The sequence below is a fragment of the Psammomys obesus genome, unplaced genomic scaffold, assembly GCF_907164565.1.
Source record: "Psammomys obesus unplaced genomic scaffold, mPsaObe1.curated_primary_1811, whole genome shotgun sequence".
In the NCBI taxonomy this organism is placed as follows: domain Eukaryota; kingdom Metazoa; phylum Chordata; class Mammalia; order Rodentia; family Muridae; genus Psammomys; species Psammomys obesus.
The window spans coordinates 437,558-463,075 of record NW_026585644.1 but is presented as its reverse complement, the minus strand read 5'-3'; the positions used below and the strand labels follow the sequence as shown (position 1 = coordinate 463,075).

General features: G+C 44.2%; 2 protein-coding genes across 3 annotated transcripts; both read left to right on the top strand.

Annotated features, from left to right (window-relative positions):
* The first annotated feature begins 137 nt into the window (after positions 1-137).
* On the top strand, positions 138-9,872 carry CUNH1orf43 (chromosome unknown C1orf43 homolog). Of its 2 annotated transcripts, XM_055623642.1 has the most exons (7): positions 138-416; positions 760-861; positions 3,373-3,490; positions 4,099-4,152; positions 6,172-6,338; positions 6,430-6,488; positions 9,014-9,872. In XM_055623642.1, exons 1-7 carry the CDS (start codon positions 351-353, stop codon positions 9,207-9,209), a joined length of 762 nt encoding a protein of 253 aa, XP_055479617.1. In that variant the 5' UTR covers positions 138-350; the 3' UTR covers positions 9,210-9,872. The 2 variants fall into 2 exon arrangements, with proteins under 2 accessions (XP_055479617.1, XP_055479625.1); XM_055623650.1 differs by lacking the exon at positions 760-861.
* Positions 9,873-9,906: 34 nt separating this feature from the next.
* Cfap141 (cilia and flagella associated protein 141) lies at positions 9,907-14,021 on the top strand. Its single transcript, XM_055623661.1, has 4 exons — positions 9,907-10,301; positions 10,610-10,650; positions 12,239-12,368; positions 13,678-14,021. Exons 1-4 carry the CDS (start codon positions 10,269-10,271, stop codon positions 13,777-13,779), a joined length of 306 nt encoding a protein of 101 aa, XP_055479636.1. The 5' UTR covers positions 9,907-10,268; the 3' UTR covers positions 13,780-14,021.
* Positions 14,022-25,518: the final 11,497 nt, after the last annotated feature.

The window sequence follows — 25,518 nt, the reverse complement described above, 5'->3', positions numbered from 1 at the left end:
CCGGAGTTCCTCGCGTCCGCCCCGCCCTCGCCCTCGCCCGTACGGCTCAGCCTCCATCACGTGACTCCAAGACGGCCTCTGCTTCCTCTTACTGGCGTAGTTCCGCGTCTCCGCACTCCCAGATTCCTTTGCGGCCATGAGTCACGTGGCGGGGGTGGAGCGGGAAGGCTCTGTGCCTGACTAGCGCCCCCATCCACCATGTTTTCTGACCGACTCTAGTTTGTTTCTTCCCTAAAACCAAATGGAAATGGCCGGAGAGCTCCGGGGAACCTAGGTGCCCGGCTTCTGCCGAGCCTGGGCTGACGCGCAAGCGTGGCGGGAATATCCTAGCGGGCCTTCACGGAGAGGCGATGGCGTCTAGCAGTAACTGGCTGTCCGGAGTGAATGTCGTGCTTGTGATGGCATACGGGAGCCTGGTGAGGAGATCCCCCGCTCCATTCCTGCTGTAGCCTTTGCCCTAGTAGAGACCGTCCTTCTGGGCCCTTCCCTCAGCCCCTTAACTCGCCTTGTTTCTGGCCTTTCGGTTTGTATCCGTAGACAGCCGAGAACTTTAAATTCAAAGCTGCCCGCCCCTGAGATCCCTCCTTTAAGTTCTGGAGCCCAGGTATCTATCACGCCTCCTTGATACCAGCCTTAGACCCACCCCCATCCTTAATGACCAGGCTTTGCCCAAGTTTTAGCCCTGAAAGCCTAATATAAACATAGTTTTTTTTTTAACTTAATTATTATTATTAAAGATGGTTCTAATCTTTTGGGCAGGTATTTGTACTGCTGTTTATTTTTGTGAAGAGACAAATCATGCGCTTTGCAATGAAATCTAGAAGGGGACCTCACGTCCCTGTGGGACACAATGCCCCCAAGGTAGGTCCTTAGGCGCAAGGTAAACTTGATTCTTTGGCAGAAGGAGATAACTTTGTTCATATAGTTACTTAAATTTTCCCCTTCACAAACTAAGCAAGATTTGCCTGCGGACGAGGCTCATTTGCTCACTCTTGCCGCATAACATGTACTTTAAGATCTAAACGAACTCAACTATAAAATGTTTCTCCATCTTAAATTGCCAAGTGTTTGATGTTGCTTTATTTTAGCATGATATTGGGAATGATTACAGTTTACTCTATAGGTCTAAGAATGGTAGCCTTTCCAGAATTTGAAGATGCCGGTTGTGCTTGGTTAGAATGCTTAAGACTCTGGGTTTGGAGCTGGCCTGGGTGGTGTACGCCGTTAATCCCAACACTTTATTGGGGGGCAGAGGCAGGCAGATCGCTGTGAGTTAAGGCCAGCCTGGTCCACAGTCCAGGACAGCCAGGGCTGCACAGAAAAACCCTGGCTCAAAAACAAAACAAAAGACTCTGGGTTTGATCCCTGACACTACAAGAAGAGGAAAAAACATTAATTGTGCATAATCCCACCTTTCACGTCAAGCCTAAGGAAGAAGAAATTACCTAACAACTTTTAATTTTGTTATGGTTCTTTGTTCTATATTTTGAGACATATTAGGTTACATATTGTAACCTAAGATGGCTCTCTCACCATGTATCTTCAAAGCAGTCCTTCTGTCAGAACCATACAATGAGAAACCTGTTGGGGTTTATAACTGCCACCTGACATTAAAACCTAGGTTTCAAGGCTGGGCAGTGGTGGCACACATCTTTAATCTCAGCCCTCAGGAGGCAGACAGACAGACCGATCTCTGAGTTTAAAGGCCAGCCTGGTCTGTGAGTTCTAGGACAGCCAGGGCTGCACAAACCCTATCTTGAAAAAAAAAAAAAAAAAAAACCTTAGCTTTCAAGTAGCCATCTCAAACCTAATATAAATAATCAAAAGTCTTTTTGTGTTTATGTGTGTAGATACATATGTATGTGTGTTTGTAATGCAAGCCATGGGGTGGCATGTTCTGTCTTCCATAGTTGCTGTTCACCTTAATTTTGGAAGCAGGGTCTCCACTAAGCTTGGAATTTACCAATTTTGCTATACTGGCTGGCCTTCTGTCCCAATCTCCTTTGACGTCCTTTGTTGGTGGTTGGTACTTTTCAGATAGGATCTCCTGCTTCTTCATCTAGATAAACATTACGTTGAGCTGATCTTCCTGCTTATAGCTCCCAAGTACATAGGTTATAGGCATGCACTACAACTCCTGCTTTATAAAGTGCAGGAAATTGAATCTAGGCACTTGGTGCATGCTAGGCAAGCATTCTACCAACTGAGATAACATCCCCTGTTCTGAATCAGAATCCTTGATGTCCCATTGCCATCCCCAGTCATGCTTTTGCTTTTTCAGTCTTTCACCTTTAGACGTCAACTGACTTTACCAGTTTTCTTTTCTATGACTCCCCATTACCAACATAAACATGGCTCTACTGATTGAATTTCATAACTTTGCACCTACTGTCACTGACCAAAAATGGTCTTCATTTGGCTCCCTCATTCATTCCCTTTTGGTTGTTTCAGACTAGGCGTCTCCAGTAGCCCAAACTGTCCTAGAACTCACTACATAGCCAGCCTTGTTCTTGAAGTCCGTATGTCCCACCTCCGTGTCTTGAATGCTGGAATTACAGGCATGCATGGAAATACCCAGCTCCTTTAGATTAGATCTTAGTTTAAAAGTTTTTTCCTCAAGGGAGGAATGCACAGTACATATTTTTGTTTTGTTTTGTTTTTAACTTAGGACGTTATTTATAACAGTTAACCAAGATTCTTTTTAGTCTAATTTCAAATCAGAGATAATGCTAGTGTCAGCCTAAAGAAATTCTGGCAAGTTAAAAGATCTGGTTTAGGGACTGATAAAGATGGCTCAGTGATTGAGAGCTCTTGCTGACTAGTCAGGAGGACTAGAGTTCTGATCCATGATGAAACCAGGGATCCCATGTACCCTTGTAACCCCAGCTCTGAAGGTTGTAGAGACTAAAGGATTGCTGGGTCTTGCTGCCTTCTGGCCTCAGTGAGAAAACACAAGTCCATGGGTGGAAGAGTGAATGCTAGAGGAGGATACCCGATGCAGGTGTGCATAACCACGAAGGTGCACGTACAGCGTACACACATGCAAACACACAAGTAAGTCTTCAAAGAGAAAAGCCAGGTGATGTGACATGCTCCAATCCCAGTAACTCCAGAGGTAGAAGCCATGGTTCTCTCTGAGTTTGAGGCCAGCCTGGTCTACAGAGTTTCAGGGCAGCCAGAGATACATAGACCGTGTCTCAGAAATCAAAAGGGAGAGAGAGAGAGAGATGGCTTGGAGGTGTATATTAGAGAATACCAAACCCGTTTGTTATTTTTCTCTGTTTGATCTTCGTTTACATGCTCTGGCCCCTTTACAGTCCACTGGGAAGCAGAACACAAGATAATTACGGTATATTCTCTCTGAATGCACAGGACTTGAAAGAGGAGATCGACATTCGACTGTCCAGGGTTCAGGATATCAAGTATGAACCCCAGCTCCTTGCAGATGATGACACCAGACTACTACAGCTGGAAACCCAGGGGAATCAAAGTATGTGGCAAGCTCTTGGAGGATGTTTCACCAAGTCCCAATGTGGTGTCATTTTTAAGAATTCTAGAATTTTTTTTTTACACAAATATAAAAGTGTGCTTTCATTTTAATCCCTGGTGTCGGAGTGTGGGGCTACTTCGAACTGTCCACAGCAGCTGACCATGATTTGTCTTGTGCTCTAGCAGAAGCAGGGTTTTTGCCAGATGCAGATATTTTCTGTGATTGTTGTGACATTTGGAATTCTGGGAACTTTTCAGACAGTATATAAATGCTAGAGCCTCAAGCAGCATGGGTGAGTGGTTGGTCATTTAGGGAGGTTGTTTATAGTTTGTTAGTTGCCGTGGTCAAAGAAAAAAACAAAAGAAAAGAAATTAGATTCAGGGATCAGTTTCTCTCCTATCTAGTGTTAGGTATGAAATGTGGGGAAAAAGAAAAACCCACAAAGCAAGCAAAGACCAGCTACATCCCAGAGGTTTCCGCACCTGTACCAACCCTCCATAGTCCTCAGTTACTGTATATATGCCAGATAAAAGGACCCAGTTCACTAACTTCCTGTAATCTTAGGGTATTTTGAGAGTAATCACTGAAATTAGTCTTTTTCTTAACAGGTTGCTACAACTATCTATACAGGATGAAAGCTCTAGATGCCATCCGTGCCTCTGGTAAGTTACCTGATGAGGTACACCCTAGAATCTAAACCTAGGGAACTGAATGATGAGAAAGTTAGGATTTGTCCTTCTGCACATTATGGCTAGAAGGAATTTCCTAGAGTTTTGAGAGTACTATATTGAAAGAAACGCTTTGGGAATCCAGGTGAAGCAATGCACACCTTTAATCCCGCAACACAGGAGTCAGAGGCAGGCAGATTGTTGTGTTAAAGGTCAGCCTCATCTACATATGGCGTTCCAAGACAGCCAAGGCTAGCTACATAGAGAGATCCTGTCTCAAAACAGAGATAAATCACCTTGGTTTGCTTTCTTTCTTTCTAGTTTTTTGAGACAGGGTTTCTCTGGATAGCCTTGTCTGTCCTGTAACTCACTCTGTAGACCAGGCTGGCCTCACACTCAGAGATCATCCTGCCTCTACTTTTCCAGTGCTACCACTTCTTGGCAGTTATTTGTTCTCCCAAGAGTCTGAATTATTTTGATTTGGGTTTTTGATTAATTTTTTTTTCTTTAGAGACAAGGTCTCATACAGCCAAGAACAGTCTTGAGCTTCAAAGCCTCCTGCTTTTACCTCCCAAGTGCTAAATTGTGGCCATTGTGCTACAACACCCAGTTTATTTGGTGCTGTCAAAACCAGAGCTTCTGGTGTGCTAAATAAGCATGCAAACAACTGGACTACATAGCCGGCCCTGCTTATGGTGTCTTTCTTTTTAGTTCCTATTTTGGGGAACTTGTTTTATTTTTAAGACAGGGTCTTGATACTAACCCTGGCAGACCTTCAACTCACAGAGCTCCACCTGCCTTTGCCTCCAAGTACTGGGATTAAAGGCGTATACCACCACACTCTGTCCTTAATTACTATTTTTATGCTGTTGTGTATTGTGTGCCTACATGGGTTTATATGTACTATTTTGTGTGAAGGATGGCAAAAGAGACTATCAGATCTCCTGGTATTCCGGGTAGCTGTAACCTTAAACCCAGGTCTACTGCAAGTACTGGTAGCTGCTGACCTCTCTAACCCCAGTTTATATTTTTATTTTTTGGAGGGTGTGAGGCGGGGAGTTGTATTGTATTGGGATTGTAGGCTTTTTGTTTGTTTGTTTTTGTTTTGATGTTTTGAAAACAGGCTTTATTTGTGTAGCCTAGGCTGTCCTGGACTGGCTTAGTAGACCAGGCTGGCCTAGAACTCACAGAGATCCTCCTGCCTTTCTCTGCCTCACCAAGTGCTGGGATTACAGGCATGCGCCATTGAGCCTGGCATGTTTAGTTTTATTTTGTTTTTAACACAGATTCTTGCTTTGTAGCTCAAACAGGCCTTACTCAACATCCTCCTGCCTTAGCCTCCCAAATGTTGCGATTCTAAGTATGTGCCACTACACCAGCATTTGATTTTAAGTTCTTTTAGCCAGTTGGTGGAGGCGCACGACTTTAATCCAGCACTTAGAGGCAGAGGCAGGTGAGTCTCAGAATTTGAGTCTCAGAGTTTGAGCCTGCTCTACAGAGTCAAGGTCCAGGGCAGCCAGGGCTGTTGCTCAGATAAGATCTGTCTTGTGGGGGGAGGGGGGGAGTTTTCTTGAGACCTTCAGTTTCACAAGTTGGGTGATGATGACTGGTTTCCTACAAAACAGTATGGGAAATGTAGCATCTGCTTCTTCACTTGAACCCAAGAGTTACTGGATTTTTTTTTTTCATATTATGTGACTACTTACATGTTCTTAGGTTAATTGAAAGAGTGTCTATCTTATATCTTAAAGCCAAGATGGCCTAGGAGAACAGTACAACAGTAGAACACATGTGTTACTGACATAAAGCTTAGAGTTGTTTAGCCACCCAAATCACTATGTGGGCATAGCTGTTTATCTCTGCTTAATTCTACTAGAATCTGTTTTTATTGGTGTACGCTAACTTTACAGAATACAGGGGTTCTTGATGATAATTAGAGCTATTCTAAGTTTGGAAAATTACCTAGAAAATAAAACAGGTAAAAGAGTTATCATTGTGCTGTTTTCTTCTCAGAGATCCCATTTCATGCTGAAGGCCGGCACCCCTGTTCTTTAATGGGTAAGAATTTCCGCTCCTACTTGCTAGATCTGCGAAACATTAGCACTCCTTTTAAGGGTGTGCGCAAGGCCCTCATTGATACTCTCCTGGATGGGTATGAGACAGCCCGCTATGGGACAGGGGTAAGTTGGAAGGTCAGTTTTTCCTTCAAAGAACTAAAGGCATGGAATGCTCCACACAAAAAAGGCTGATTTTTCCTTTCTGTTTCCTAAGGTTTTTGGTCAGAACGAGTACTTGCGGTATCAGGAAGCCTTGAGTGAGCTGGCCACTATGTGAGTATGGTGGGGCATGTCAAAGAGGGCTAGTTAGACATAAAAGTACAGTAAGGAAAAAAATCACAAGTTCTAGGCTAGCAATGCCCTGTCTCTAAATAAATAAGCAAGCAAAGTAAGTATAAAAGAATATAGAAGTCCTATACTGGTCTTATAAAACTTGCAGATATTAGCTCTATAAGCTAGTAAGAGAAACTTCTACTTTGTATGCACATTTTAGTATTGGATTTGGTTTGTGTCTACCCCACAAAATGTCAAAATGGTCTGATTATGATGGTGCATGTCTTTAATCCCAACACTCAGTAAGCAGAGGCAGGCGAATCTCTGTAAGTTGGCTAGCAGACTGGTCTACAGAGCAAGTTCCTGGATGGCCAGTGCTGTAGAGAGGCACTCTGTCTCAAAAAGTAAAACAAAAGATCTGGAGAGATGGCTCAGGTGTTAAGAATGCTAGCTGCTCCTGCAGACAACTGGGGTTCAATCCCCCATCCACATGACATCTTACAACCGTATGTAACTCCAGTTCCAATGGGATCTGATGCCCTCTTCTGACCTCCACAGGAACCAGCCATGTATATAATACGCCGACACACATGCAATCAAAACACCCATACATTAAAAAAAATCTTTAAAAAAAAAAAAAAAAAAAGGTAAAATGTCAAAAAATGTTATAGCTAGCAAAGGAATGCAGTTTTTGAGCACATAAGGACTCCTGTTCTAGGGTCCTCTTCTTGTGCTTTGGTCCAATAAAAATAAGAATTAAATTCCACCCAATTTTTTTTTAAACCATGTAAAGCAATATAACCCTGTCTTTAAGGAAAGAACATCAGTAGATAGCTTTTGAGTATTTGTTTATAGAAGAATTTGACTGCTGAATGTTTTAAAATAGTTTCAGTATGCCACTTAGGCAAAGGTAAATGAACATGCATACTGAAAAAGGGAAGCCGATACAGAGTTAGTTACCAGGGCCTGAGGATATAATACAGGTGGTAGAATGCTTGCCAAACATGCATAGGCCAGGGAGTGTGTCACTAACTTCTGGATCTTAGGTTTCTGCAAATGTGCAGGCTACATAAACTTGCAGGTACATAGACACAAAGAAGAAATCTTGGAAGAAGTTAGGCAGAAAGCCTGATAAATTGCCTGATCCAGGTGGTGGTGGCACAAGCCTTTAATCCCAGCACTTGGGAGACAGTGGCAGGTGGATTTCTGTGAGTCCAAGGCCAGCCTGGTCTACACAGTGAATCCCAGGACAGCCAGGGCTGCCCAGAAAACCCTGTCTGGGAAACACATCTGCTGTATATCTCATTAGAGACTTTGTTGTTTGATTTAATTTTGGTTTCTTGAGATACGGTTTTGTTCCTAAAGTTCAAGGTAATTTTTTTAACCTTGGCCATTTTGAGTCTTTTTTTTTTTTTTTTTTTTTTTTTTTTAATTCTGGTATCTAGAAAAGTTTGATGGATAATAATGGAAGAGTATAGGCTTTAAAATCTGATAACTATATCTAGCTTTATGATGTCATAAAGGTTAATTATTGGACTTATGTTTCTTAACATGCAAAGCTGATACTATATAATACTGGAGATAATAGGGTGTTGGTAAGTGACTTCACAACTCACCAAGTGCTCTGTGTCTTCCAACGTGCTGTGCGCTCAGTAGTTTGATTTTATTTGTAATACTTCATTTCCCTCTCTTTGGACGGGGAATGTTACAGCATGCACATGTTAAGGCAGTCAGCAAAGCTAAGAGATTTCTGTAAGCAGAGCGCAATTAAAGCTGTAACCAGGTGTGAGGGCCCACTTCGTGTGAGACCGCCCTTGCCTCCATAGGAAGACCCTTTCTGTCCTTTCTCCCCCCACACACACACACCAAAAAAAGAAAGAATTATGCTAGAGATAAGTACTTAGTAAAATCTGGTTTCCCTGATAATCTCAGTTATCAAATGGCTTTAGTAATGAGTTCTTTGTTTGGGTTTTTGTTTTTTGGGAGGTGAGGAATTTTGTTTTGTGGTACATGGGGTTGGGTTAGACCAAACTGGCCATGAATGGGATGATCTTTCTGCCTTCTGAAATTACAGGTGTTTGCTACCTGCCTTGCTTAGTAACTTAAATAGATCAGAGACTATTTTAGCTGCACTTAATGGGTGGAGTAATTTCTGAATTGTATTCTGGGGTTTTTGTTTTTTTATTTTAAGATTCACTTTTCAGTCAGCTATGGTGGCACATGCCTGTAATCCCAGCTCTTGGGAGATAGGGGCAGGTGGATCTCTGAGTTCGAGCCCAGCAAGGCTACACAGAGAAACCGTGTCTAAAAAAAACAAAATAAAATAAAAGATTCACTTTTCACTTGTTTTACTTACATGTAAGTATTTGTAGAGGTTCTGGCCTGTAGCTAGACTCACAGAATTGACTGCCAGGAATTGAACTCTGGTCTTCTGGAGGAACAGTACATGCTCTTAGCCAGAGTCATGTCTCCAGCCCCTTTTTTGCCAGTTCTCATTCTAACTATGTCTGCTGTGTATTCTTCAGAGTCAAAGCACGAATTGGGAGCTCTCAGAGGCAACACCAGTCAGCAGCCAAAGACCTAACCCAGTCGCCTGAGATGTCACCAACAACCATCCAGGTCACATACCTCCCCTCCAATCAGAAGAGCAAACGTCCTAAGCACTTCCTCGAACTGAAGAGCTTTAAGGACAACTATAACACACTGGAGAGTACTCTGTAATGGAGCTACACAGAAGCCAGCTGTGTGGCATTTGGGATCTCTGGCTCAGAGGCCCAGACTTTATTGGCCAGAGCTTCTGTGAGTCCAGAGTTCTCACAGAGCTGGGTCGGAGAGGTCATTTCCAGCCCTTTCTTATGTTGGCTAAGATCCTCTATCTCCAAGGAGCACTTTTTCTGGATTTAAATTCAAATGTCATTCTTAATGTTTGTCAGAGCTTCCTTGAAAATCTTCCTTTGTTTTTGGCTGTAATTCACCTACCCTGTTCAATGCTGTTTTGTCCCAAAGGTGTAAATTGAGGTGAGATGTCTTCTAAATCTACCCCATTGCACTCAAAATATTTGGGTTTAGAGATCTCAGATTTGATTAGTGGAAAAGTCAGGTAAGGACCTCATAAGGAAAAAGGAATGAATAAGCCGGTAGAATGTCCCCTGGAATTTTGGTGCTCATTTAAACCAGTATTGATATGAGAACATGACTTTCCTGAAGTGGGAGGATGTGTCCCCACCTTCACCCAGTACCATTATGACAAGTCAGAATGAGTGTTCGGGTACTTGGCATAACCTCTGCTGAGATAGTGAGACACAGCAAGAAGTAGTTTCCTCTGATGTCAGTGTTTTAGTCTCAATTTACAATTTATTTAATAAAGTTAATTAAGAAAATGAATCATTTCTTCAGAGTGGTCTTTGAACAGCAGGCTTTTGATTTGTGTCTACATTTGCCTTACAGGACATAGGGCGTAAAGCTTTGCTGCCAGAAACTGGTTGGACTGTGTGTCTGAATCTAGACTACAGATACTCTGAAATCCTTACAGAAGAAATCCTGAAATAAGGACTTGTGTGGTTCACACTTACAGCCTGGTCTTGTCACTAACAGAAAGCTAAAGAACCAGAATTTTCTTCCGGTACTAGGGCAGCAAGCCCAAGTAACCAGTCAACTCAGAACCCAGGGTCATTATTGGATTCCTAAATGTTGCTATGACTACTGAAACCTTGGTGACCAAACTAAACAGAAAGGAGAGCCTTCTCAGTGTCCTCAGGCTTAGCAAGCATTTCTGTAGATATGTCCTTTGGAAAAATGACAAAAGTGGAAGAGGTATGCAGAGTTGGAAGGAGGGTTGGAAGTTGGTGGAGGAGTTTCCCCTGATAAGATTTTACCCAGAGTACAGCTTTCCTGTGAAAGGCCCTTGGAAGGGTGCGGGAGAGTTAGCAGAAATGGGCAGCTACTGCTAGAGTAGATAGCAGTTCACATCTGTCTCCTCTAACCCCTGTATTTTCTCCTGTCTGTTCTGAGAAATGTAGCATTTTCCTGCTTCCCTTGGGAAACTGCTTCATTCCTCAGAAGTGGGCACTGCTGGTAATTCTAGTAATCAAGGAGGTCAACAGAACTCCCTTCTCTTGCAGAATTTACAAAGAGCCATGGCACTTAAGAAGATAGTCACGAGGTAACCTGTGTTTCCATCTCCTCCCATCAATTTGTGTTTTCTACTCTCTGCCTGAGCCACTGCCCAAATCTGCTCTCCTTGGGGACTTCTTGAGAAGGACAACATGGAGCAGCCTTGTTCTTGAAGCAAGCAGAGATGGGCCTGTTATCACCTAGTTGATCACCTAGTTGATGAGCTTTGTTTTATTTTGCTCCTGCTCCTATTCTCTGCGGGAGAAGCCTTTGTTGTTTTACGGGGTTTTGTTGTTGTTGTTTTTATTTTTTTGAATGTTCATGTGTTTCTTGCCCGGTTTTGTAATAACTTTATAACAGGTATTTCAACATTTGGTGAACAAGTGACAGAATACCCAAAAGACTGAAGTGTGTATCACCCCTGCTAAGATTTTTATTTCAGTTGCATTGGGGTATTGATTGCAGGGCTTTGTGCATGGAAACTTCCACCAGCAGCTAGCTATACCTCCAAATCTAAGCTTTAAAAAAAAAAAAAAAAAAAAAAAAAAAGCTGGCAGAAGCAGGGCATACCTGCTCATACCTATAATCTCAGTACTTCGATAAACATGAGTCTGAGGCCAGCCTAAGCTGTGTTGTGATTAATGCACTCTCAAAACAACTCCAAAGGGAGACCCAGTGTAATGGCATATGCATTTGATTTCAACACTAGAGGGCAGAGGCAGGTGGGTTTCTTGAGTTTGAGCTCAAGACTAGTCTACATAATTCTAGAAAATCCATACTATATAATGAGAAACTTTTTAAACGGAGTTGAGGAACAACAGATAGCTCACTGAAAGATTGCTTGCCTAGCATACGTAGCCTTTTCTTTCCCAGCATTCAGGAGATACAGGAGAACATCAGAGGTTCAGGGTTAGCTACATAAGTGAGTTGGAGCCCTTCTGGGCTACATGAAAAAAGATAGGGGATGGGGGTTCCATGCTGGTTGAGATGGTTCAGAGGTTGATAACACTTCTCTTGCAGAGGTCTGAGTTCAATCCCCAGTAACCACATGGTGGCTCACATCCATCTATAAAGGGGTCTGATACCACCTGGCATGTAGGTGTACATGCAGATAGTACTTCTATTAAATTAATTTAAAAGTTGGGGGTGGCAGACAGAGTCCAGGACAGCCAAGGCTACCCTGTCTTGGGGAAAAAAAAAAAAATATATATATATATATATATATATTTTTTTTTTTTTTTTTTTTTAAATTTTGGCTTGGCAGTGGTGGTGCACGCCGTTAATCCCTGCACTCAGAATGCAGAGCCAGGCAGGTCAACAAAGTGAGTTCCATAACAGCTAGGTCTATACACAGAAATGCTGTCTCAAAAAATGCTGTCTCAGAGCAGCGAGCTGAGACCCAGACCTAGAGGCACACCTTTAAGCTTGCTTTTCTGTGTACTGTAACAGCTGACAGCTCTGTCCATTTGTGACGACGATTCAGTGGCTGCACTCACACACTATGAATCCGCTCTCCTTACCCATTTAAGGACATTGTGATCTTTTGACGGTGGCAGGGGTTCTGGTCACAAAGCAACCATATTCATAAAGGTCTCTACTGACTCACGCATTTCATTCCCACCCTACACCTGGGACAGGTGGCAGAATTTACAGAATCATTGTATGTGGCAGATGACATTGAGTGAACGGAGAAACACATATGCTACCCTAAGGCTGCAAAATGATGTGGAACAGGAGTTAGCACTGTCCAACAAACAGCTACTGATGGTGAGTTGTAGGAGGCAGCCTGGAGGCTTCCCCCTGCCCTGTGCCATGTTTCTGCTGGCTGGGACATAGAGAGCCTTTCCTTTGGGACGTACCCATTTTGTCTACCTCAGATTTCTTCATGCTTTTATCAGAACATTAACATCAAATGTCAAAGCTCTTTCAGTAAGTGATTTATTTAAATTTTTGCATTGTTTGCAGATGGCACTTTGTTTAGTTTTGGGTTTCATGAAGCTTTGTTTTCTTAGGTTCTTTGAGTTGGGTTTGGTTACTGAAACTTGCTAAGTAGACCAGGCTGGCCTCCCTGAATACAGAGCTTTACCTTCCTCTTACTCCTGCATGCTGGGATTAAAATACACCACCAAACCTAGCCAAGGGCTTAATTTTATCTATTTTTTAAATTATTTTTGGTCTGGAGAGATGGCTCAGTGGTTAACCGCAGTGTCTGCTCTTGCAGAGGTCCTGAGTTCAGTTTCCAGCAACCACGTGGTGACTTATAACAATCAATAAAAGGGTGTGGTGCCATCTTCTGGCTTTCAGGGGTACAGTCAGAGCACTGTACACATAAATGTTTTTTAAATTATTTTATGTGCATTGCTTTTTGTCTGCATATGTCTGTGTGTGGGTGTCATATCCCTTGGAACAGGAGTTACAGACAGTTGTAAGCTACCATGTGTGTGCTGGGAATTGAACCCACATTCTCTGCCAATGCTCTTAACTGCTGAGCCATCTTTTCAGCCCATTATGTATTTTGGTTGGTTGGTTGGTTGGTTGGTTGGTTGGCTGTCTGTTTCAAGACAGGGTTTCTCTGTGTAGCCTTGGTTGTCTTAAACTTGCTTTGTAGATGAGGCTGGCCTTGAATTCACAGAGATCTGCCTGCCCCTCTCTGCCTTCCCGAGGGCTGGGATTACAGGTGAGCACCACCTTGCCCAGCTTTATGTATTTTTTTAAGACAAGGTCTTGCTCTGCATCCCAGGGTGGCCTGGAACTCATAAACATCCTGTCTCAGCCTCCCATATGCTGGAATTATAAGTATGTTCTACCATCCAGCAGCAGGTGACGCATTTCCAATCCCCAGTGCATCAAAGTCTTTGCTTAGTCAGTGACACCCTAAGCTTCCCCCTGGGTGACAATTGCAATGTCACCTCTTAGTTTCTTGAGTACTAGCAGATTTTTCTAGTTCCTGGTACATTTTCAGCAATGTACCAAGGGAAATTAGATTCACTCTCTCTTTTATGACCCCCTTTTATGTCCCAGCAAAGTCCAGGGACGGGGAAGTCAGCACTGCACATTTTACTGCCTTCCCTACCAGGTCCGTCAAGCTGCCTTAAACCAGCTGTTTGAAAAGGAACATCAACAGTACCAGCAGGAACTCAATCAGATGGGCAAAGCTTTTTATGAGGAAAGATTCTGACAGCCGCCAAGACACCACTCTTCCATCTCATCATGCCTGCCAACCCAGCCTTCAATCTCTACCTTGAGCTTCCCAAAACATACCTGATGCTGGGACTTAAAACTTTTTCATTATCTCTGAGCTCAAATGTTGCCTCTGGAAGCAAGAGTGACACCTTGTGGTCAGTGTGCGATATGCACTGCTGTTAGGGGAAAGGATGCACAATGTCTGGTTTAAAACTCTGATTTGGTTTAACAAATAAAGTGAGCTCTTAAAGGTTCAGATATAGGCCATGGGATTTATTCTTGGCCTTGAGTCTTGATTTATTCTTGGCTGCCATAATTTTGCTTCCTAGATTGTGGGCACTACCTCATATCTCAGTTTCACTGGTCTTTTCTCAGTCCGTGGGCAAATAGTTTTGAACATGGCTATTAACCTGTAGATAACTATGGTGCATGTGTGTCAGAAGGCCTGAATTTTATGTATGAAAATCATCTCATTTTTGTGAAACCGCAGATTGCCCTGAATTTCTGCTTTTCCCACTCTATAAAATTGAGAGGATTCCAAACTCTTAACACCCCCCCCCCCCCCCCACGACCCAGGGCATTGGATGTGCAATTTAGCAGGTGTTAAGTATCAAGTGGTGGCCTTGGGCTAGAAAACACATGTCCATTCTCAAGATACCTGACACTGCAAATCCTGGAAAGTATCAACTGAACATATGCACCTGTAGTTCACAAGAAAATAGATGACATTCAGAGAGACCGCTCATTTCACAGCTGCTGTGAGAGCATGCCCTCTGACAGAACGTCTGATCTCTAAGTTTTCATCAGTACAGTCACTGGTCGCTCATCTGTGCCAGTGGCTCTTTTCCCTCCCTCCGCTTCTTGTGGCTGTCTCCACTGCCAAGCTCAGACTCTCATTCTTTCTCCTTCCAGTCTATCTGTAGCCTTTGTCTCATCAAAGTCAATTTTGGGCCTTTCCCAGATCTTGCTTGAGGTGTAATTGATAAGGACACGGCAACATCTACATAGTTTAAAGCTGTTGGCCTTTTGCTGGGCCAGTCTCAGCCAGCTGCTGACTAGCTGCTGACTTAACCTGACTTCTCCAGCACTTCCTCCCTCCACATAGGTTTCAGTGCCTACCTCCCTGCTCCATTCCATCTCCTGCCTCCGTTAGCATCTACCTGTGTCTTTGCCCCTACTTCCTGCCAAAGCTCCAGCTGCCAGCTCTTTATTATGCAAAAAGCCACATTCCAATCTGAACCAAACAGCAGCAGGACAATGCACATCTGTCTCCCTGGGCATCTCTCTTGTTGGCATTGAGAGCTGCTTGACCATCACCACACACCACAGCAGCTTGTTTGTTTGGTGAGACGGTTTCTCTGTATAAACTTGAATGTCCTGGACTCACTTTGGAGACCAGGCTGGCCTTGAACTCACAGCAATCCACCTGCCTCTGCCCACTTGAGTGCTGGATTAAAGGCATGTGCTACCAGGACTAGCAAATATTTTTAATTTTTTTATCTGTATAAATATTTTGTCTGTATAGTATGTGCATGCCTTGTGTCCACAGAAACCAAAAAATCCTACAGTTGGAGTTACCAGACAGTTGTGATCTGCCACCATGTAGATGCTGGGAATAGAACCCTGGTCCTCTGGAAGGGCAGCCAACACTCTGCTAGGTTAAGAGACAGGGTGTACCCTACCTTCAAACTAGGGGCAGGGCTTCCCCTCTACCAGAGGCTCTTTGCTGTATTATCCAGACATTTTGTTTTCTCCTGGCCCTTTTGCCCTTGCCCTTAACTCTCTCTTTCTCTCTCTCTCTCTCTCTCTCTCTCTCTCTCTGCTGTTTTTCTTACCCCAACCCCCCTTGTTTCTCCTCTGCTCTTTCCCCTTCTTTCTCTGTCTCTCCTCTGTCTCTTCATGCTTTTCTCCCCTTTTATTACCTCCCCCTTTGCCACTCCTAATAAACCTGCATTTATATAATACAGCTTTTTTTAATCTATCAGTAACCCCTGAGCCATTTCTCCAGCCCACCAGCTTGGTTTTTAAATATAATCTCAGAGAATCATCTTTTGTTGAGGTGAGGAAGGACAAGCATGTATATACAGAAGGCTTGTAATGGGCTATTGAGAGGACAATATTGAGAGATGGCTCAGAGGTTAAGAGCACTGGCTGCTCTTCCAAAGGTCCTGAGTTCAATTCCTGGTGATCACATGGTGGCTCACAACCAGCTGTAAAGAGATCTGCTGCCCTCTTCTGTCATGCAGGCAGAACACTGTATACATAATAAACAAACCTTTAAAAAAAAAAAAAAAGTCAAGAGAGCAAGAGAGAGCAAAAACAGTCAATCTGCCAGCACTAGTTCTACCAGCACAGCAACAACTGAAAATATAGGGACTCGGGGCACATCTTAACGTGGTGCAAGGTCTGTTAGCTAACCAAAGCAAATTAAAACTCTTGGGGTGGTTCACAGGCCTCAAGGAAGGAGTCCAGGGACGTCACCATGCAAACTAGGAGACAGAAAAGCAAAAATGTGGGGGACAGAGAAAAAGGGTTCTTTCAGAGAGGAGAGAGAGGACTGCTGGACTAGAAAGTTCAGTATAGTGGGTGGGGTATGCCAACCATGCCCTGTAATAGGTAGGGACTGAGGGATGCTGGGAAACCTGGAGGTCAGGTGAAACACAGCATTCCAGCCTCTTTGCTGATAATGAATTAATAAGGGCGTTGTAATCTTTTCTGACTACTTGATGACATGGGGGGGAGGTTGCAAAAAGCTGGAATGTTGGCTAAGTCCAGGAAGGGCAGACTGTTTCCCAAGCTCTGTTAGGACCATTGGGGGCTAGGGATGTGAAGCCCAATTGAAGCAGTTTTTGAGGCTGGACTGGGGCACCTGTGGATAGCCACTTCAGAGCTGTTCTGAGTGTAGGTTTTGAGGAAACTGCTGGACTAGGCAGGATGCTGTAACATAGATATTAGGGGCAGAAGATAAAGTTAAGGAGTTTAGGGGGGAAGGTCCCTGATTCTTGACAGTTGGGGTCCTGAGGAATAGGCAGGTGGGGAGGGACACAGGCTATAGATTGACAGTACTCATCTGGAGTCTATTGACCCATGAGAGGTAAAGTCAAGCGGAGTCCCTAAAGCTTACAAGGATGTTTTTAAGTTTACAAAAAGAAATGAGTTTTAGATATGTTAGTAATCTGTATACAGAAAACCACATTGTAGAAAGAGCAATGTGTCATAGCAGAAGCTTGGGAAAAATGTAAAATCTTGAGCTTGTGATTATGATAGTGGTTCTAAATAATGGAACGTTTTTACCAGAGTTAGAATAATAATTTTTTGCTTGTTTTATTTATTTACTTATTTATGTATATGAGCACTTTATCTGCATGTACACCTGCACGCCACAAGAGGGCATCAGATTCCAGTATAGATGGTTGTGAACTACCTTGCGACTGCTGGGAATTGAACTCAGGACCTCTGGAAGAGCAGCCAGTGCTCTTAACTGCTGAGCCATCTCTCCAGCCCTAGACTAATAATTTATCATACCTCCATTGATTAAGTCAAAACTCTGAACAGTCTTAATACAACAGTAACATAGTGAGGGGAAGAAACTTTTTCATTCCTTCTGTATATTTTAAATCACTTTCTTATCACCATTGAAGTCTTTTTTTTATGTCCTCCAACCTTCAAACACCTTCCTAGACCCTCAGACACTCTCTTAGATCCTCATAACTTAAGCTTTCATATCTTCAGACCTTACATAAACTTCACACTTTTTCCTATCCAATTATTCACCATGAGACACAGGTGGTTGATTACTGGGAGCAATCACTGTAAAGTGAGTTTCTTTAGATAAAGGAAATAGTAAATAGTTATTTCTTTCATTAGTCTAGTCTTCAAACCCATCAGAGACCTAAAAAATTATAATCTCAACGACCTATGTTATCAATTAAAATGTCAGAGACTAGTCCAAATTCCACTACCTAAACAGTTATCTGAGGCTCGTATGGTCTCCATGGCACCGCAGGGAGAGACCATCATTGGCCATCAGGCCCAGAAGATGAGAGGCTTTTTCTGTGGAGGAGGAACAGGAAAGAGACCAACCTCGCCTTGTCTTAGACAACATCTGACAATCAACCTTCCAGGTGTCCTGTTTGTCCACAGTTCAGGCTAGGACTTAGCAGTAGGTGAGGCACTGGGGCAGTCTTGCCCAGTGGTAAGTGTACCACATCCAGGTGGAGTCCTTTGTCCTTATGCCATATCTTCTTGGAGACACTGGGGAGGGGTTGGAGTGTCACTGTGAGGATTGGGGAGTCTCTGTCTGTCATAATAAGTTTAGACCTCTTAAATGCCATATTCAGCAGATTTGCTGACAGGTTTGAGGGCCAGGACCTACCAAGCATACATGAATTAAAAAATCTTTATTTTTAGTTATTTGCTTTAAACTATACCTTACAAACATAAAACAGGAGGCTAAATAATTTCCTGTCACTAATTGCATCAGTTCTTAGCATGACTTCAAATATATTTCTTTACACATTAAAAGATATGACCAGGGGGCTGGGGAAATGGCTCAGAGGTTAAGGGCCCTGGCTGCTTTTCCAGAGGTCCTGAGTTCAATTCCCAGCAACCACATAGTGGCTCACAACCATCTATAATGGGATCTGGTACCCTTTTCTGGCATGCAGGCAGAGCATTGTATATGTAATAAATAAATAAATCTTTAAAAAAAAGATATGACCATTTATAAGATGGCTGACTACCAACTTGCATTTCTTAATTATCCTTAACAGTTTGCAATAATTTAGTAGATTTTGTAATATTAAAGTAAAGTAATGCTTCCTGTTGTGACCCCCTCGGAGAGCAGCAGCCATGGCCCTGCACTGTCCCATGGACATGGACCTCAACAAGGGCCACGGGTGGGTATCATGGCTACCTCCCCAAGCACACCAGCTTTGAGCAGGACATGGTTAGGGAGGTATGCAGCTTCATGCGCTATGATCAGCATGCCACGGAGCTGCTTGGTGTCCAAAGACAAGCATGCACCCAAGTTCATCAAAAAGATGGTGGGCACACACATCTGCTCCTGGAGGAAGTAGAAGGAGCTGCGCAGCGTCCTGGCAGCCATAAGGAAGGTAGCAGCCAAGAAGGACAGGTGCCCCTCCCCCCCAATAAACATTTGTGCCACAATGAATAAATAAAAATATAAAGTGTCTTTTTTAAGAATGAAGAAAATAGAGCATAACCGTAATTTTCAGAAGGCAAAACCAAGTTCTAACAATAGTGTACTGTCTTTAAAACCAATTACAAAAGTTGGCTGTTAGCAAGGTACTTTTTGTACATGAACAAATTTGGTAGCCCTTTTTAAGATGGTGGTGAAGCTGTATGCCTTCCCCATAGCAGAGTTAGCTTCCAGCCACGTGGCTGCCCTGAGGATGACGGTGAAGTCATGCCTCCACCTTCTTCATCCTGTAGTCAAGATATTGAGCAGCCCAGGCAATTTAAAGGAACCACGCTGCTCTATCCACCACTACGGGGGCTGCATATTGGATGGGAGGAAAGGGCTAATAGGCGCTTGGAGCTCGTGAGCGCAGCTGCTGAATTTGTCTCGACTGAAGGAGAGGGAGAGGGTACAAGAGCGCAGTTGACAAAAAACCTGGACTCATGGCATACAGACTGAAGTTGTTCGAAACCCAATTTTGATGAATTTTGCAGCAGACAACCCTGGGGGTGTCTAGCAATCAAGGTTTAGACCCATTGGTGTCCATTTTCCCAGCCTTTGCTAGTAACCCAAAGAAAGACTCAGCGGGCAGCACCCGTAAGCCTGAGGGGGCCACATAGTGCGGGGCCACAAGTCAGACGTCTCTGCATGCTTAGGTTCCCCAGAACAGACTATCTTTGTTCCTGACCCGGCTTGCCCTTGTGTGACCGCAACTCTTGGCAGGGGATCCCCGGGGTCTGGAGACCCGAAGCACCAGGTGCCTTTTAGCAGCAGCTGGGAAAGGCTTACTGAGTCCACAGCTGATTGTGTCCGGTGGGGAGAGAAACTGGGGTCTCGACTCCTCCGAGTCTCGGCACCAGATAACAGGTCGACGAAATGAACCAATTCAAGGCAAATTAAAGTATATAAATGCAAGTTTATTGGTGGCAGCTCTCAGGCTGGTTCACAGGTCCCGAAGGCAGGAGGCCGGGGAAGTCACCATACAAATGGGGAGACAGAAAATCAGGGGGCAGGGAGAGAAAGCGCGTGCAGAGAGAGAACCAAAATGTCTGTAATACATATCGAAGAGATTCTGATGAAAGGAAGCCCCGTCCCTGGGCTGGAAAGCTCAGTATAGAGGGTGAGGTATGCCAACCATGCCCTGTAAAAGGTAGGGACTGAGGGGTCTTGGAGAACCTAAAGGCCAGGTCCTCTCTGATATGTTAACTAGACGCCTTGGCTGCTTGTCCCGGGCCTGAAATCCAACAATGTCATCCCAACAAAAGCCTGTGTTTTTCATTCAGCTTTCAGCTGCTGCTACTCCTTCCCCTCCGCATCTCACCCGTGAAGACCATGGAGAAGCAGCAGGGTAGAAAGAGAAAAGCACAGGTCAGGTATAGGTTCACAGTGTGGAAACCTTATTTCCTCTTCTGGAAAGGGCAGACTCACCTCCTAGGATCATCTCCAGGATTAAATAAGGAGGTTGAAAGCAGTATCGCAGCGATTAGCCTAAAATATCGTTATATTTCGCTGTAACCCAATAACCCAGGCCCCATCTTGGTGGGCCTGTGGCTAACCCACATCCAGTCCAATGTCGGGAGTTTTTTGTTTGTTTTGGGTTTTTTGTTTTGTTTTCTTTTTTGGTGTTTTGTTTTTTTTTGTTTTTTTGTTTTTTTTTTTTTTTAACCACATACTCTTCCCTCTCTGCCCTCATTACCACTGCTTCCTGATCTTTTGTCGTGAGTAACTGATCACAGGCTGGTGGGGAAAGCAGGCTTTCAACAGCAATTACAGGTGTAGCATGAGTTTTGCAGGAAATGAAGCCACTAACAGCACCTGGATATGAGGACAAACAAAGCTGACTGAGTTCTCATTCCTTCTGTCTGTTCCTGGCCTGTGTCTGTCTGGTCTATGCCATCTTCACCTTTTTAAGCTTCCTTCTGATCTGCCTCCCATGCCACCTGCTTATTCACAGGTAATATGACCTAGAGATAAGAGAATGATGGACATAGTCTGAGTGGGGGGGAGGGGTTGCTAGAAAGAGGCTCAGTGATTAAGAGCAGATAACCCAGATTCAATTCCTAGCACCCATATGGCTGCTCACAATTGTCTATAATACCAGTTCCAGAGGATCCAGTGCCCTTTTCTGGCCTTGGCAGGTACCAGACATGTTCATGGTACTCCAGACAAAACACCCATGCACATAAAATATTTTTTAAAATTAAAAAAAAATTTAAGTCTGAGTTTTGGTTGCTTATTTATAAAATGGAAACAATCCCTACCTTTTTGGGTTACTGTGGGAAATAAATAACGCACCTAGAAGAAATCAAACATAATAATACCTAATATAAACAGGAAGCCATCACGCTGTCTCCCTACACAGTAGTACTTTCTTTCCTTATTTCCATTGCCACCACACTTTATAACCAACCTCTACAATTTCGCTCGTCCTCTGTTCATTTGGACTCATTGACTGGTGCGTCCCCTCTGCTTGGATCTCTGACCTTGGCCTATTGCCTCAGGGCTTGTCGGTGCCGAGCTGGAGCTGGCTCCATTATTGGCAGGTTGGCTCACTATAGCACCCATCTTCCCTGACCTTCCCTGTCAATTCTGTATGCTCTCATCACATCACTCAATTGTACGCCTCCAGCCCCTGCTGCTGGAGCTCATGTTAAACCCTGGTCTTGTACCTCGGAAAGGCTTCGACCTATTTGTAAAAGCTGAAAAAAAAAAAAAAAAAAAAAACACTTCCAGAGCTTAGCGAGATGGGGCAGTGTGTAAAGTTACTTGCTGCCTGGCCTGATGACCTGAGTTTATCTAAAGAACCCACATACAGGAGAGAACAGATTCCTGGAAGTTATCCTCTGACCTTTGCATGGGCACCATGACACCACCACACACACAAAATATAAAAGTGTAGCCAGGCAGTAGTGGTACAGGCCTTTAAGCCCAACACACACACACACCCCACATATGTAAGTATAATAAAACATTAAAAAAGGAAAACAGAAAAAAAGGAGAGCTAATGGGCTTTCACCAGGTGTGCTAGGATTACAGGCATGTGCCACTGTGCCCGGCTGTGATGCTTCTTTTTAATTGTGCCATCCTAAGTCTTCCTAGAGAGCTGCACCTCCCACACCAATATTCTCAACCTTCCTCTATTCCTATAGTACCCTAAACACTAATGTTTGTTTTTTGTTCCTTTTATTCAGCTTTTCTCTGTGTAGCCCTGATTGCCTGAACTCACTATGCAGGCTGGCCTCAAACTCACAGAGATCCTCCTGCCTCTGCCTCCCAAGTGCTGTAATTAAAAGTGTGAGCTACCTCATCCAGCAAGTCTTCCATTCTTGCTAGACTCTTTCCAGCCTCTCTTCTTCCTTTTCTCTTTTCCCATTGTGGCCAAGGTGCTCAGAAAAAAATTAGAACTTGAAAAGGGAAGGTAGGGGTAAATGGAGGGCAAGGATTTAAATATTTTATATAGACAGAGAGACTTTAGGAACTACAAAAGAGAAAAGACAATACCACAAGTGCCTGTCTTGGGGCTGAGGTCCATTTATTAGTCCCTGGAAGGCAAGTGCCACACACAATAGGAATTGACTGCTTGTAGGGACAAGCTATTGATCTAGATCAAAGTCACTGTGGAGTTGGTGTGTGAGGGAGGGAGGTGCCAGGATTTGGGAGCAAGGACACACAGAATATGCCTGGGGACTGATAGTGTCCACCCGCCCACCCTACACTTCATATCACCCCCCACCCTCCATGCAGCTATAACTCAGGCTCCTTTCTGCCGCAATGAGTGACATATCTGCCTCCCAAATGACATTCAACAGACCCAAATCTCTCCAAGAGAAAAAACCCCAAGAGACCCAGGCTGAATCCTCGTGAAGAAAGAGCCTTGGAGAAGCCAGCCCTGGAGTTCTGGTGACAGAAAGCTGCAGAAGGGAAGGGGAGTCCTGAGGGTTGCAGGCTGCCTCCTGGCAGTTCCCTCTTGTTCTTGATTTAAAAGCCTTAGTTTCCATTCAGCCAGGCAGGAGACGCTGGGAGCCTGCTTGTCTGGACACCCAGGTAACTTGAAGGAGGTGCCTAAAGGATGGACGAGGGAGGAGGAGACAAGGCAGGAGATGGTGAGAAGCTGCAGCAGCATTTTGGGAGTTTCCCATGACCCCTGTTGACAGCACTAGCAGCCGTGATGTTGGGGTCCACAAAGAAGACTGAGCAGTCTCATGAGAGAAATCTGGAAAGGTTAGAGGTTTGGTTGGAAAGGGACAGCAGAGAAGATACAAACCCCTAACCCTACTTCCCAGCCCCGGAAAGCCCTGAGCAGCTGAGATGGCACTGAAGGGAAGGTGGCAAAGCTGTTGAGGAGCTGCTGATACTGGTGATCCTCTGGAAGCCAGTACCATCACACAACAGGGAGAAGAAGCTTCTTATGAGAGCTTTGGGGAATGGTAAGAAGCCCTGCCCAGTGTTCTTGCTTTAGGCAAACATGATCCAGCAGACACCAGATACAGTAGAAGAGGGGTTGTGGCAGGGATAGCATGAAGGGCCGATAAGCAAGACCATATTTGGGGAGTGGAAGACCAAGGGTCAGTGCCCTTGAAAAAGATGGGTTTCCATCTGTACATGGTTAGGCTCTGGTTTGTCTCCCCTGACCTTTCTTCACAGTGGGGAGAGAGGCAGATCACTACCAAAGCTTGCCTGCCTGTTTCTGTGTGATATGTTTGATATTGGGTTGTTAAATTAGAAACCAACTAAATGTCAAACATTCTCACAGCAGCGAGGAGATTTGGCATCAACTCCTCTGCTCTTTCAGCCTCTGGGACTCTGAGACTCTTGCTTGTCTTTGTTTGTTTGTGTGTTTGTTTTTGAGACAGGGTCTCTCTATGTAGCCTGGGTGGTCCAGGAACTCACTATGTAGAACTAGAGTAGCCTTGAATTCACAGAAATCCTTTTGCCTCTGCCTCCTGAGCACTTAAAGATATTCTTCGTCATATCCAGCGTCTGTTGTTCCTTTGTTTGTTTGTTCTTAAAATGTTGGTGATTGAGCCCAATCATAGATGCTAGGCACCAGTGGTCGTGCTGTACCACTGAGCTACAGCCCTGGCTCATCTGCAATATTTCCTAAACTAAATTTCTCTCCACAACTCTCCTGAAAGAAAGTATATGGGGCCCATGATGACCTGGAGGGCTCAAGTGGGAGAAAGCTGAAATTTGGGGATCAATATTTTATGTCTTGCCCCTTATAGTAGAGAGGATCTATAGCTTTTCCTTTTCTTCTTTTGTTCTTGGATTTTTCTCCTCTCTATTCTCCTACTAACCCATTTCCTTCCCTTGGTTTTCTTTTGTTCCTTAGTCCCCTTTCCTTGACTGGTCTCTGGATCAGGGGTGCTTGGTTTCTTTGCTTTCTTCCAACAGTTAGCTGACTGTCCACCTCCCCAGTCTATTAGTAGCAGTCTGCTCTTAACATGGAGGCTCTTACGGGTGAGACAGCTCTGCCCTGCTCCCACCCTGACGCTTGACTCAGTTCCCACATTGCTGTGGTTTAGCCTTGACACTAACTATCCTTGACATTATGAACTAATTAGAACCGTTTCTATTTTCCCTGCTAGCTCCGGTCACCTTGAACAGAGTCCACTTCTTTGGCATAATTGGGTATATGGCAACTGTGTATGGGATCAATTGCCACCTGTCAATAGCAAGATTCCAAGTGGAATTATGAACATGGCTGGCACTACACTGGGGAAAACAGAGCTGGTGGTGATGATTATAATGGCATGGTAGACAGTAGGCTGGGCAGGGGTTTATAAAGGGAGCAGCTGAGGAGGAGTAGAAAGCAACTGACTTTGATACTTTAAGATCACTGTGGGAAAGCATGATCTTGTGCTGTGACACACACCCCCCCCCTTATTTCTTATCCCACTTGAAGACCTAGGCCTTTCAGATCCCAAGCCTACTCTATCCTATGGCTCTTCCAGACTGATGTCTCTTTGCCAATTAGAAAATCCCAAAATAGCACAGTAATTCCAACTGTCAATCTGGAGGAATTGTCAAGGACCATGAATGGCCTCCCCTCTCCACTGTTGCCCATGCTCCTTAGATACCAGGGATCAAAAGATGAAACTAGTAGAGTTTGGTCCATATCCAATACAGTCCAGAGGAAAATAAGAGCTGAAGACAACTAGGAGCCTCTGGTGGCTAGACTTGCCAAAGCACCCCTCTCTATTTCAGTGTTCTCTCGTCCTCTGTCCCTCCACTTTTGAAAGACCCACAATGCTGCCAAGAACGAGTGGAAAGTTTCAAGGTCAGGAAGAACACCCCTTCTCCCTTCCCCCCCCACTTTCCATTGTCTAAAATCAGCCTCAGCTGTTCCTTGATTTTTTTCTTGCTGGTGATGTCAGTCCATCAACATGTCTGACCCCAGGAGAACAATGAAGGGGGTGGGAGGGAGCTAGAAAGACCATGTTAGGAATAAGAGGTGGAGCTGTGAGCTGTGAGCACAGATAAAGGTTCAAACCTAGGGAACTTTGAGTGACTTGGGTGGCAGCCCTTCCTTTC

Coding starts and splice junctions, on each gene's coding strand:
- CUNH1orf43 (XM_055623642.1), top strand. CDS start 351: ATGGCGTCTAGCAGTAACTGGCTGTCCGGAGTGAATGTCGTGCTTGTG. Junction 4,153..6,171: donor AGATGCCATCCGTGCCTCTG/GTAAGTTACCTG, acceptor TTTTCTTCTCAG/AGATCCCATTTCATGCTGAA. Junction 6,339..6,429: donor CAGCCCGCTATGGGACAGGG/GTAAGTTGGAAG, acceptor CTGTTTCCTAAG/GTTTTTGGTCAGAACGAGTA.
- Cfap141 (XM_055623661.1), top strand. CDS start 10,269: ATGTCCTTTGGAAAAATGACAAAAGTGGAAGAG. Junction 10,302..10,609: donor AAATGACAAAAGTGGAAGAG/GTATGCAGAGTT, acceptor CTTCTCTTGCAG/AATTTACAAAGAGCCATGGC. Junction 12,369..13,677: donor CCAACAAACAGCTACTGATG/GTGAGTTGTAGG, acceptor CTTCCCTACCAG/GTCCGTCAAGCTGCCTTAAA.